At 45.5% G+C, this 12,328-nt stretch overlaps 1 protein-coding gene across 2 annotated transcripts in view; it reads left to right on the plus strand.

Moving 5' to 3' along the window:
- Nucleotides 1-8,250: 8,250 nt before the first annotated feature.
- The window catches only part of SDK1 (sidekick cell adhesion molecule 1), a 714,488-nt gene continuing 710,410 nt past the window's right edge, over nt 8,251-12,328 (plus strand). For both annotated transcript variants that reach the window (XR_008551224.1, XM_054693671.1), the window contains exon 1: nt 8,251-8,464. Coding sequence is in view for 1 of the 2 variants with exons in the window: in XM_054693671.1 (XP_054549646.1) it covers nt 8,251-8,464 (214 nt within the window). In the remaining variant the exon portion in view is untranslated. The remainder of the gene's footprint in view (nt 8,465-12,328) is intronic.

Below are 12,328 nucleotides of genomic sequence, written 5' to 3' on the forward strand. Positions count from 1 at the left end.
CACTTTGCTATAAGCCTCCTGAAAAATGTCATTTCCATCTCCTACTCACTCCCCCACCACCTGGGGCTGGCTGAGGCTCCCACTGCAAGTGCTGTTTCTGTGAAGCTAGCTCTGCAAAGACATCCTTTCAAGAGGTCACTTCATCTTTAGCTTCTTGGCGCTCTGTCATCTTTGCCATTATAGAGTCCATGCAGTTTGGTTTTATACCCAAACCTCTGCAGACACCTCAAATTTACTCATTCAGAACTGAACCCAGCAGTGTCTTTGCCACCCCCATCTGTGTTCATTCTCTGAAGAAACAACATGGCTATTTCTCCAGCTGCTAAAGTCAGAAAACATGGGTCCTGCCTTTCTTAACTATGGATCCTACCTCGTAAGTAGCTCCTTAATTTACCTTTTCTCTTCCATCCCAATTGGCACTGCCAGTTCCTATTTAAATTGCTGCTCCTGGCTTTCGGTCTTGCTTGTCTCTAATGCAGTCCACAACCTGAATGATGTTTCTAAAAATAGATCTGATTACACAACTCCCCTGCTTAAAAATCTTCACTAGGCCTCCATGGTTCTCATGCTAAAGTTCGCTCTCTGGGCTTCTGCATGCGGGGTGCTTTCTCCCTGGAGCATCCTTCTTCTCCCGGCGATGGGCTCAACAATTATCCTTCAGGTCTCAATTTGGACTTCATTTCCCCTGGAAAACTTTCCCTGATCCCCCAAGGTCGTGAAACCCCTTCTCAGATGTTCCCTTAAGTGCTTTTGCTCATCAGACATTACTGCAATTGTTTATTTCTTTCCTGCCTAGCACTGGAGCTGGAACAAATCAGGTATTTAATAAGTATGTATTGGAAGATGGGAATGGAAGGAATTGCTTCCCACCAATGACTCTCAACTAGAACACACATCAGAATCATCGAGAGGGCCTGTTAAAACACAACTTGCTGGGATCCAGCCCCACAATTTCTAATTCTACATTTTGGGCTGATGTCAAGGAATGTGCGTTTCTAACCAGGTGATACTGATGATCATGTTGGCCTAGGACCACAAGGTAAGAACCTCTGCTTCATACAATTTAACACACTCTAAAAATTGAAGGATATTTGTTTTTAAAGGAGGCTGGTACAAGTTTTTGGAGACTTGGTAAATTTCAGAAATCTCTCTGCAGCTTCCTTAATAAGGACATTCCATAATAGCTCACTTTCTGAAAAAGATCTCAGAAACTAGGTGGGTTCTAGGGTCACCAAGTCACATGCCCATTAGGGATCAAAGGCAGTACCTGGTGGCTTGTTAGTGGGTTGCCAGGCAACAGAACATAGGTGAGGCTGAGGCAGGGATTAGCAGCTAGCAGGAGTCTTAGAGGTATCTACTGAAGCATCCAGAGGGTAGACTTTGCATCAGAAGACCATAGAAGCCAGAAATTAAGAAATCCCCATGACACACCATTTGATTTGCATGTGGAAGGGCATAACATCCCCTTGTGGATGAATTCATGTTGCATGTTGACCTCTAATAGGATTGGGGAATATTTTTCTCAGAAGAACCACTGAGGACCCAAGAGGGACATTTCTTAATGAGTTATAGGTTATAAATGACAGGTTCATCACCATCTGCTTTTTAAAAATAATGCCTATTAGGTTTTTGTTGTTAAATTCATTTTCACATTAAAAACAAAAAAAGTATAGAAATACATATAATCTCATGTCTCCTAAAGGAAACCCTATTAAGATTTGACATCCATTCTTTCAGGAAAAAAAGTTAAATATGAATTATTCCATACATACTTGCCTCATAAAGAAACACAACTGAATAATATTTTTGCATCAATACCTCTAACTCCATTCTTTTAATAGTCACGTGGGATTTTATTGTGTGGGTACATCTTATTGTACTTGATCTCCCCATATGAGCATTTAGGTTGTTTTCCATTTTTTTCTATTAAGAATGCTGCCGTAGACAACCTTATACATGTGCCTTTGTGCATTTGTGAGGTATAATGGCTAGATCAAAGACAGTTTGCATTTAGAATTTAGCCACAGATTGCAGGTTTCTCTCCAGAAAGTCTGTTTAATTTAAGCTTCCATCAATAATATGAGCATCCATTTCCACACACCCTACCCAACTCTTGCATTATCAGTCCTTTAACATTTTTATAAGTTGTAGGGCTCTCCTCCCTGCCTGCCTACCACTATACAGCTGTCTCTTTTTCCCCTTTCTCCTTTTCCTAATAAAACTGTCCTTTAAAAATCTTTTTTTAAAAAAAAGCCAAGCATTTTTAAAAGCGCTATTAATTTTTTTTTTCATTTCTTGAATCAATGTTTTTTGATTGGGCACTCTTCAAATGTTAACTTCCCTTTGTATTTCTTCCTGTCTTGCTTATTCATGCTCTTTGCCCATTCTTCTATAGAGATTGTTTTCTGCTGACTTATTAAAGCTTTTTCTTTTTTTTTTTCTTTTTTCTTTTTTTTTTTTTAATAAATTTTATTGTTATATTCCCCATACAATTGCAATCCCCCCATTCTGACCCCAATCCCTCCCCTCCCACCCCCGCCCCCCTAAAAGTGTCTCTGGTTCATAGTTTTTTGTTGATTTTGATTTTCACTTTCTTATAGTTATTCATTTTCCTGGTCCCTTATTTAAGTTTTCTAGATTCCTGCTATGAGTGAGACCATCCGGTATTTTTCTTTTTCTTTTTGGCTTATTTCGCTGAGCATGATCCCTTCCAGCGCCATCCATGTTGCTGCAAATTGCATGTGTTTATCTTTTTTGAATGCTGAGTAATATTCCATGGTATATATGTACCACATCTTCTTGATCCAGTCATCTATTTTTGGGCATTTGGGTTGTTTCCAAAGCTTAGCTATTGTAAACAGTGCTGCTATAAACATAGGGGTGCAGGTGTTCTTTGGAATTGATGTTTCTGTGTCCTTTGGGTAAATACCTAGGAGTGGAATTGCTGGATCATATGGAAGCTCTATGTTTAGTAGGTCTAGAAATCTCCATACAGCTTTCCACAGTGGTTGGACTAGTTTGCACTCCCACCAACAGTGCAGAAGAGTTCCTTTTTCTCCACACCCTCGCCAACATTTGTTGTTGCTAGTTTTTTTAATATGTGCCATTCTCACTGGTGTAAGATGGTATCTCATGGTAGTTTTGATTTGCATTTCCCTGATGACAAGTGATGTTGAACATTTTTTCATATGCCTGTTGGCCATTTGCATTTCCTCTTCAGAGAAGTTTCTTTTAAGCTCTTCTGCCCATTTTTTGACTGGATTATTTTCTTTGTTGTTGCTGAGTCTCATCAGCTCTTTGCAGATTTTTGTGATCAGTCCTTTATCATTAGTGTTGGGTGCAAAAATGTTCTCCCAGTTGGTGGGGTTTCTCTTTGTTTTTGTTATTGTCTCTTTTGCTGTGCAAAAGCTCTTTAATTTGATGTAGTCCCAGCTGTTTATCTTTGCCTTCACTATCACTGCTTTGGGTGATGTGTCTGTAAAGATGTCTTTGATGTGCAAATCACGTAGTGTTTCGCCTATATTTCCTTCTATATATTTTATGGTTTCAGGTCTTATGTCTAGTTCTTTAATCCATTTTGAGTTGATTTTTGTGTATGGTGTGAGGTGGTGGTCAAGCTTCATTCTTTTGCATGTAGCGACCCAGTTTTCCCAGCACCATTTATTGAACAAACTTTCTTTGCTCCAATGCATAGTCTTTGCTCCTTTGTCAAAGATTAGTTGACCATAAATCTGTGGGTTTATTTCTGGATTTTCTATTCGATTCCATTGGTCTGTATGTCTGTTCTTGTTCCAATACCATGCAGTTTTGATGATTATGGCTTTGTAGTATAGTTTGAAGTCTGGGAGTCTGATGCCTCCATTCCCTTCTTTTTTTTTCAGGAGAGCTTTGGCTATTCGGGGTTTTTGGTGATTCCATATGAATTTCATCAATAATTGTTCTATTTCTTTGAAGAATGACATTGAAATTTTGATTGGAATAGCATTGAATCTGTATATTGCTTTTGGTAGGATGGCCATTTTAATAATGTTTATTCTTCCAATCCATGAGCAGGGGATGTCTCTCCATTTCTTTGTGTCTTCTTCTATTTCTTTTAACAGTGTTTTATAGTTTTCTTTGTATAGGTCCTTTACCTCTTTTGTTAGATTTATTCCCAAATATTTGATTTTTTTTGTTTCAATAACAAAAGGGATGGTCTTTTTGATTTCTTCTTCTTCAGATTTATTGTTTGTGTATAGGAAGGCTACTGACTTTTGCGTGTTGATTTTGTATCCTGCCACTTTACTGAACTGATTGATGAGTTGAATTAGCTTTTCTGTGGAGTTTTTGGGGTTCTCTATGTATAATATCATATCGTCTGCAAATAGTGATAGTTTGACTTCTTCTTTTCCTATTTGGATTCCTTGGATGTCTTTCTCTTGTCTTATTGCCCTGGCTAGGACTTCCAGTATTATATTGAAAAGCAATGGTGAGAGTGGACATCCTTGTCTTGTTCCAGATCTTAATGGAATTGCTTTCAGTTATTAAAGCTTTTTCTATAGAAAAACTAATACAAAACTCTGTCATTTTTGCTTGCTTCTCTTATATGTTTTTCACAGTGTCATAAAGATGGTTTAGTTTTTAATTTGTGTACAGTTGAGACTACTGATGTTCTAGGAAGTTGCATATATTACCTTTAAAATAAAAAAATATAATTCTACCTTAAAAAAACTTCCCTTTTATCTCATGGTTCATTAAGGATAAAAGACTAGGGAGAAGAAACAGGAATAAAGACAGAGAGGAAGACAGAGTGTACAAAAGAGCTAAATTCATCTTGTTTATTAAGTTCCTAAGAGATATGAAGGGATTAATGATTCTCAAACTTACATTTACATATGAATCACTTAGAGATCTTGTTAAAATGTAGATTCTGATCCAGAAGTCCCAAACTGTGCCTGATATTCTGCAATTCTGACCAGAGCTGGTGAGGCTGATGGCCCACAGTGCACACCTGGAATAGCCAGGCTTTCGATTATGACAGGGGAAAACACCGGTGGCTTCAGTGGTCTCTGAAATTACCCTTTGTTTTGAAAATTACTTTCTCTCTTTAATTTGGGAAAATCCTGACTTCTTGTTCTAGAAGGTAGGAGAAAGCCACAGTTCATTTTTTAAAAGAAAATGAGCTTTAAGTCAGCTTTCATGGAGTAACACCCTCCACCCGTGGCCTTTTAGAATAGATGGCTGAAGATTTTAAAGGTGAGTTAAAGGTAAGTATAAAATGTCCACTGCTTTGAGACCTTCTCAATGGGCTAGATAAAATGTAGAGATTAATTAGTCCTTTTGGACAGAATATTCCATTTCTGTGCTGACAGTCTCCCCTCCCCAGTGTTATAATCTCCCCCCCCATCTCTCTCTCTCTCATAGTCACAGTCTAAACACACTCCTAAGATAGTAATCTAATGGGTCCTATAAAAGGCAACATAGTCTGGTGGGGAAAAGTCTTAGAATAGGACTCAGGAGAACCAGATTCCCACTCTGGCTTTAACACGGCTACTATGCATATATTAAACTTCCCTGGCTTCATTCCTTTAACTGTAAAATGGAGACAAAATTAGAACCTCCTTACCCTGGATGATATTGGAATAAAATTTCCCAGGGGTCTTCAGACCTTTTGGAGTAGCAGTGATGTCAACGCCCTTCTTACAACCTACAGTATACTGGCTCAGCTTTCTAATTTCTAAGCAAGTTTCCTCAAAGCTTTCACTCAGTGTGAAATAAATCACATCAAAAGAGGCTTGGGCATTTTTTGAGTGTCCTGAAGCCAAGAAGTTGTCCGGGCCATGTTCCTGCCTATGCTGTAAGGGCATATGGTTTGCTATTTGAAAGGAAAGTAATGAGCATAGGTTTCTGTTTGAAAGGAAAAGGTTAAATGTAGAACAGACTCAACTGGTGATCACAGCAAGGGTAGTTTGGGACAAGTGCTGCCAAGTTGGTTCGAGGAAAGGGAAAAGAGCATTTATTGAGTGAGAGTTATCTTGCTCCCTCCAGACAGCCCTTTAAGATGGGAATTATCCCTAAGTTTTTACAGGAACTTAGAATCAGCAATTTGCCCAGATTTTACAACTAGAAAGAGTGGAGCTAAGCGCTCAACCCCCTCATCCTCTCTACTGGTATTCCCGCCTCCATCTCTGAGCAAAGTAGGGATGCTCAAAAATGAAGAGGTGGAGATTTGAACACTTCATCTCCAGAAAGGCACTTCACCTCTTTTAGCCTCAGTTTCCCCATCTGTACTAGTGACGGCATCTCTCACATAGTGGGTGGTGAGGATTAGGGCACAGGAGTGGAGCACAGTAAGAGCTCATTGTATATTTATCTCCCATCTCCCCCACTCTCATAAAACCTTGCAAGTTAGTAGAGGTCCAGGGTTGTTGCAAGGGGAAATAAAAGAGACTCCTCTCACCCTCAAGTTATCCTCAGGACATCAGTGCCCAAAAGGCACTCCTTGCTGTCCAGTCGGTGCACACTGGTGTTTGAGCGTTCAACATGGTGTCGGGAAAAGCTTCACCTTTGGGTTGCATCTTACCTTCTAGTGGCTTAGCGATGTTGGGGGAGGGAGGGAGACCCAGGTATCAGATGAGTTTGGAAGCCACTTCCTCCATTTAGCTGCTGTGCTTGGGCCTCAGTTTCCCCATCCTCCTCACACCGTCATTGTTGAGACTTAATAAATAAGGGTGGGAAGTGCATAGAAGGTGCGCTGGAAGCCTGAGCTAAGAACCATGGGCCACATTGACCAGCTCTCCACTCTCCCGCCTGGGTCCATCTTGGTTGGGGTAATAAACTGACAGCAAACGCTCATCTAGGGCGTCCCGGGGAGCCAGCACTGTCTCGCTGCCATCATCACTTACATGATCTCATTCAATCATCACATGCCCCCAGGCTCCTCACGGCCAACTGCCAACAGCATCAGACTATGTGTCACCTTCCAGCCCTCCTCCCACAAAAATGCTGGCCTCCCAGCCTCCAGAGCGCTTAGTTCACCCCATAAACTCGGCTAATGTTTACCACATGCTGCTGAGCTTGAGCGTCATGCTCTCCGCCCGGCTTCGGGCTTCCCAGGCCTGGCGCTAGAAGACCCTTCTTTCCCTTGGAGATCCTTCATCAAGGAGAGCCTGCACCCCTGAACATTCTTCACCCAGGAGCTTCTTCCCCTTGGAGACCTTGTCCCTTGGAGACCCTTCTCCAAGACCCGCCCTGCGCTACGGAAGAGGCTAGGCTGAGGTCCCTGCAGGTCACGCATGACCTTGGGCACCCCTAAAGAGCCGGCGTCCGTTCCTTCAACAGGCGGCCGGACAGCACTCAGTGGTGCCTTTTGTTGCCAGAAATTAAAAACCCGATTGTGCGTGCTGTTCCTTTGCAAACACAGTAACTTGGCGTGCACCCACCGAACAGCGAGCCAGAGGGTGGGAGCACCGCGGCTCCCCCGGCGCTGCGCGCAGGGCGGGTCGGGGGCTCCGGGCGGGGCGCGCCCCGTCTCTGGACTGCAGGCTGGCCCGCCCGCGGGCGCCTCCGCCGCACCTGCGCCAGCCCACCTGCGCGCCGGCCGCGGGCGCCCAGCGCAGCCCCGACCCCGCGCGCCCCCGCTCGGAGTCGCCCGCCGAGCGCGGAGCGAGACGGCACCGAGCTGCAGTGCCGGCCTCGAGTCCCTAGGGGGCGCAGCCGGCGCGGGAAGCCGTCCGAGCCGAGCCCCGGCCCGGCGTGAAATTCCAGGCGGGCGGGCGCGGAGAGTTTGAAAACAGGCGAGGGCGCGGGGGCGGGCCTCGGGCCTGCGAGCCGCCTCCCCTCGGCCAATCGGCGGCGGGCGGCGGGCGCGGGCGGGCGGCGCGTGTGGCCGGGCTGTGAATGGGCGCGGCGGCGGCGGCGGCGGAGGGCGAGCGCCGGCCGCGCGGGCGGGCGCACTTTCTCCTCAGCGCCGGGCGGGGGCGGCGGCGGCGGCGTCTCCACAGCGCCCGCCGGACCCTCGGGGAGACGCGCCGCGGCCGGGACGCTCCTGCCGCGGGGGCGGCGGCCGCCGGGGCCCGGGGGCCTCCTGCCGTGGATTTCCCCCGCTGACAACTTCTCCGCCCGCGCCCCCCAGCGCCCCCGGCCGCCGCCGGCCCGCCGCTCCTGGCCGCTCCGCCGGGAGGCGCCTCGGCCGGCGGCCACCGCCCGCGCGTCCGGCTCGCGGGGCCCGAGGCCGGGGCGCCGGAGGGCTGGGGGCGGCGGCCCCTCAGCATGGTCCGGGGCGCCCGGCCGGCGCCCGGAGGCGGCGCGGCGGGCCCGGGGCGGCCGCGGGGGTCCCCGCCCGGCGCCGAGCCCCGGGGTGAGGACGAGGCGGCCGCGGGGAGGCGCGGCGGGCGGCCGACGGCAAAGTTGAGCGCGGGCCGCCGGCGCGGATGGTGGGCGCTGCTGGCGCTCCAGCTGCACTTGCTCCGGGCGCTGGCGCAAGGTAGGGGCGCGGGCCGCGCCGGGCGCCGGGCTGGAGTTGGGCTGGGGCGGGGCCGCGGCGCGGGGCCGGGGGGCGCGGGGGCGCGGGCGGGCGGGCGCGCGCGGAGGGGGCGGCCGGCCGACCCCCCAGAACGGCGCAGGTGGGCCCTTATTTGCGCTCGCGGAGCGGGACGGGCCAAACCTCGAAAGTTGGGAGCCCCGTCTGCGCTCCGAGCACGCGCCGGCTGGGGACGGGTGGACAGCGCCCGCCTCGCGCGCAGCGGCGTGGGCGGTGGACTCGCGCGCCCGCGGCCGGCCGCTCGCCCGCCGGGCCCGCCGCCTGCTCGCCGGCGCGACCCCCGAGCCCCAGGCCGACCCCCAAGTGGGGGCCAGGCTGTCGGTAGAGCAAAACTTTCGGGGCCACAGCGTTCCCACTCGGCTTTGTCCTCTTCGCTGTTGGCCCCTCGTGGGATGCCGTGGAGATCTCCAAGGAGGTGCCGCCGATCTGGTCCTTCCAAGTGAGCATTGGAGAGGGGAGATAGAATCGCATGTGACATCGGCGTCCACCCCAAATCTGGGTTCTTAGGAAAACCCCAGACAGAACCCTGTGCCAGTTCCAGTAGCAGCCCCGTTGCACTGAAGTTTGCTTGTCTGAAAAGAATAAAGGGGAAAGAAAACAAAAAGGCAGAATTAACTGTCTGGATAGGTCCTTATGGTGAAGTCTTGAGAGAAAAGGTGAGTGTGCCTGTTTTGCTGGGGGCATCTTTAGAAAATTGGCTTTGGTGCTCCGTAGCTGTGTGGTGGAATACTATCACGGTAAGCCGCTGACACTGACGCTCGAAACTTGGGCTGTGTGGGGCGAAGGTAATTGACATGTAATGACTAAGAGGTAACTGTGTTTTAAAGGTCTGCACAAAACTGTCGTTGGATAGTTTACTAACTCTTGAGGCTCTGGTTAGTGTTTAGCTAGTGTTATCTAAATTGTGGTCCTCCCTTACCCTCCCCAAGGCGTTCATGTTTGCTTTTATGGGTTTTTTTTTTTTTTCCACTCTGTACTTGAAAACTCTTATTTCTGTTGAATTTAACTCCTCCGTTACTTGGAAAATTTTCATTTCACTTTTTTTTTTTCCCCTGCTTCGTTCTTGCTTAATGACTTACTTTGGTAGAAAAGCATTTATTAAGTCATTTTGTAAAATGGTATCTGTAGCTTGCCAGAGCAGCCAGGTTCAAACGAAGACATCTAAATCATTTAAGGTGACCTTTAAAATAGAAATGGTGTTTATTAAGTTTTCCTTTTTTTTTTTTAAATGACTTGCATTTTGCAGTAAGACCTGTGCATTATATATAACATGTGAAGATTAGTGCACGAGCTCAAATGGTAGGGAAATGTGTGGCTTTGTTTTGAAGTATAGTACATTATTTTCAAGTTTTTATCAGTTGCGCTTTGAATACTGAAGCATTGCATTTTTATCACTGAAACGTTAATGAGAAAACATTGAAAGAAATGTACCAAGGCAACAGTCAAACTTTGTTACAGATGAATGTTTCATTCCTTGTCCCCAGAAAAAATGTTTGTACCTGCTTTACATTTATATGGCTTATGAAAGTGTACAGATCTTTTAGTGTAAAATTTCAAATAGGTTGTCACAAATTTTAAATTCATTGACAGGTTTCTGTTCTCTGTGCTCTGTGAAATGTGTAATATATCCATCATTTTTTATATCATATTGAAAATTCATATTACAGGGGAGATGTCACCATTTGACAAAAGCTCATGTATCTTGAAAATGAAAATTCTGGTGCTGCTATAGAGATTTCTGATGGGATGATGAGTTGGTCATATGCAAGGGAATGTATTATCTTGAATCTTTTCAGATAAAATGTAACACTTTAAATGCAATACTTACCACTAAGTTGGAACTGGTCACAAGTACCGTATTATTACTGTGTAGCTAGGTGAAACAATTGGTCATTTCTCCTTGTTTTCTTCTACTGGTGTTTGGTGTGGTTAGCCTTGGTGATGAGATCTTGAGAGAAAAACAGTGCAATGTTAACTAATTAAAGTTATATAGTTATATACCCTAAGTTAGGAGCAGGTTACCTAACTGACCATTTTGTGCAACACCGGAAGTTCCTAGTGTGACTTTATGTACCCTAGGGTTTCTTCTTCCCACATGGAAATGAGAATGTGAGTTATATGCTTTGCTTATTGGTGTGTGACTTTGTGACTTTCCTGGATTCCTGAAGAGCCAAGTCTTTAATTCTAAAAGGCATGTGGCATTGCATACTTTCTGTATGTTGTCCACCAAGACGCCAGATCTGAGTATTTTAGAATGACACTTTCTGAGGTGAAGGATTGTGCAGTCATTAGTATATTGTGAGTCTGGTACTTTAGCTTTTCTGCTAACTCATTGACAGACTTATTGATTCTGATCATGTTTAGCAGGGCCTCCTATGTTAAGCCAAGCCTGCATTTATCACTCAGAGAGGGGTAGGAATGATCTTCTCAGTTACTGCTTTGAGGTTGTTCATAGTTATAGTTTATTCTTTGACTTATTTCCAGTTACTTAGACCCATGGCTCTGAAACTTCGCATATCAGAATTGCTTGGGGAATGTGGTGAATGGCCAGCTCCTTTTGTTCTTGAGTGAGTCACAACTTACTTTCCAGGGGATTCTGAGATACACACCAGGGTTTGAGAACCACTAACAACTTAGATGCCTGCTTTTCGTCATTCCTGTCACTTGTTGATATTCTGGAACCTCTCTAGCCCTGTTTCTTTAACTTGGTTGTGCATTGGAATCACTTGGGAGTTTTAAACAATACCAAGGTTTCAATCTCATTCCCAGAATTTGTTTTAATTGACTTGAGGTTTGACCCAGGCATCAAGAGATTTAAAAGCTCCCGAGGTGGTTCTTCCAATGTTCAGAAAAGTTTGAGAATCATTGCACTCTATTAAATGTGATCACACTACTCAATTTCTCAATTTTCCTTTGACTTTCTCTTGTGGTTCTGTGGGCTACTCCCTCTTCATTCTAGTGACCTTTATACACTTTGAACCTATTTTCACTTAAACATGCTTCATGTTTATGATCTGAAAATTAGAAATTTCTTCCTGACTTAATCAGCATTTTGGGGTTACTTATTCTGTTTAGTCCTACTGGCATTATCTAGTTGCTATTTTGTGCCAGTCTAATCACTGCTGAAATTTAAAAAAATGCAATTATCTGGGCTCCTCCTCCAGACTAGAAGGACTTGGAGCATGAGTTTGTGCATTTAAAAAAAAAAAAACTCCACTGGTGATTCTTGTTTCTTTGGGTTATGTTTTTTGTCCTTGTGTTGGCCAGTCCCATCATCTCACCCAACTCTATAGCATCCTCAGCCTCATTTCCTGTGGCTTAGAGTCCTGCCATGACCCTTTCACTCTGGCCAGTTCCCAGCCTTGGGTAAGGTCTACTAAGTATGCTTCTCTGCAACTGGTTTGCTGGAGAAATCACAAATTGCTGTTAATTGGGTTCACTAGTGACCTAGCTTTCCTTCTGGTCTTATTGCTTTTCATTAACCCAGAAGTGTTTGTTTTCTCCTTAGACCCTCATACCCTAATAGTTTTGTAATTTGAGTTTCAGCTGAAACTTGAGTTCCAGACTACCTGCTTCACTAGAGTCTTCATAGAGTGCTACACATAGTAAGTGCTCAGATACATACTGATTAAATTTTATTAGACCACTGTATGTTTAACAGATGGCAACTGGCCACTTGGTTGGTAACTGTCTTGTAAAGCCAATAATAAGCAATTATCACTCTCTATGCAATCTTATGTATAGCCACCTGTAGCTAACCTTTATAGAGCTCTTTTTTCTGTGCCAAGTACTAAGTGCTTCACAGGT

This window comes from Talpa occidentalis, unplaced genomic scaffold (genome assembly GCF_014898055.3).
Source record: "Talpa occidentalis isolate TD23 unplaced genomic scaffold, MPIMG_talOcc4v2.1 talOcc4.12, whole genome shotgun sequence".
NCBI lineage: Eukaryota > Metazoa > Chordata > Mammalia > Eulipotyphla > Talpidae > Talpa > Talpa occidentalis.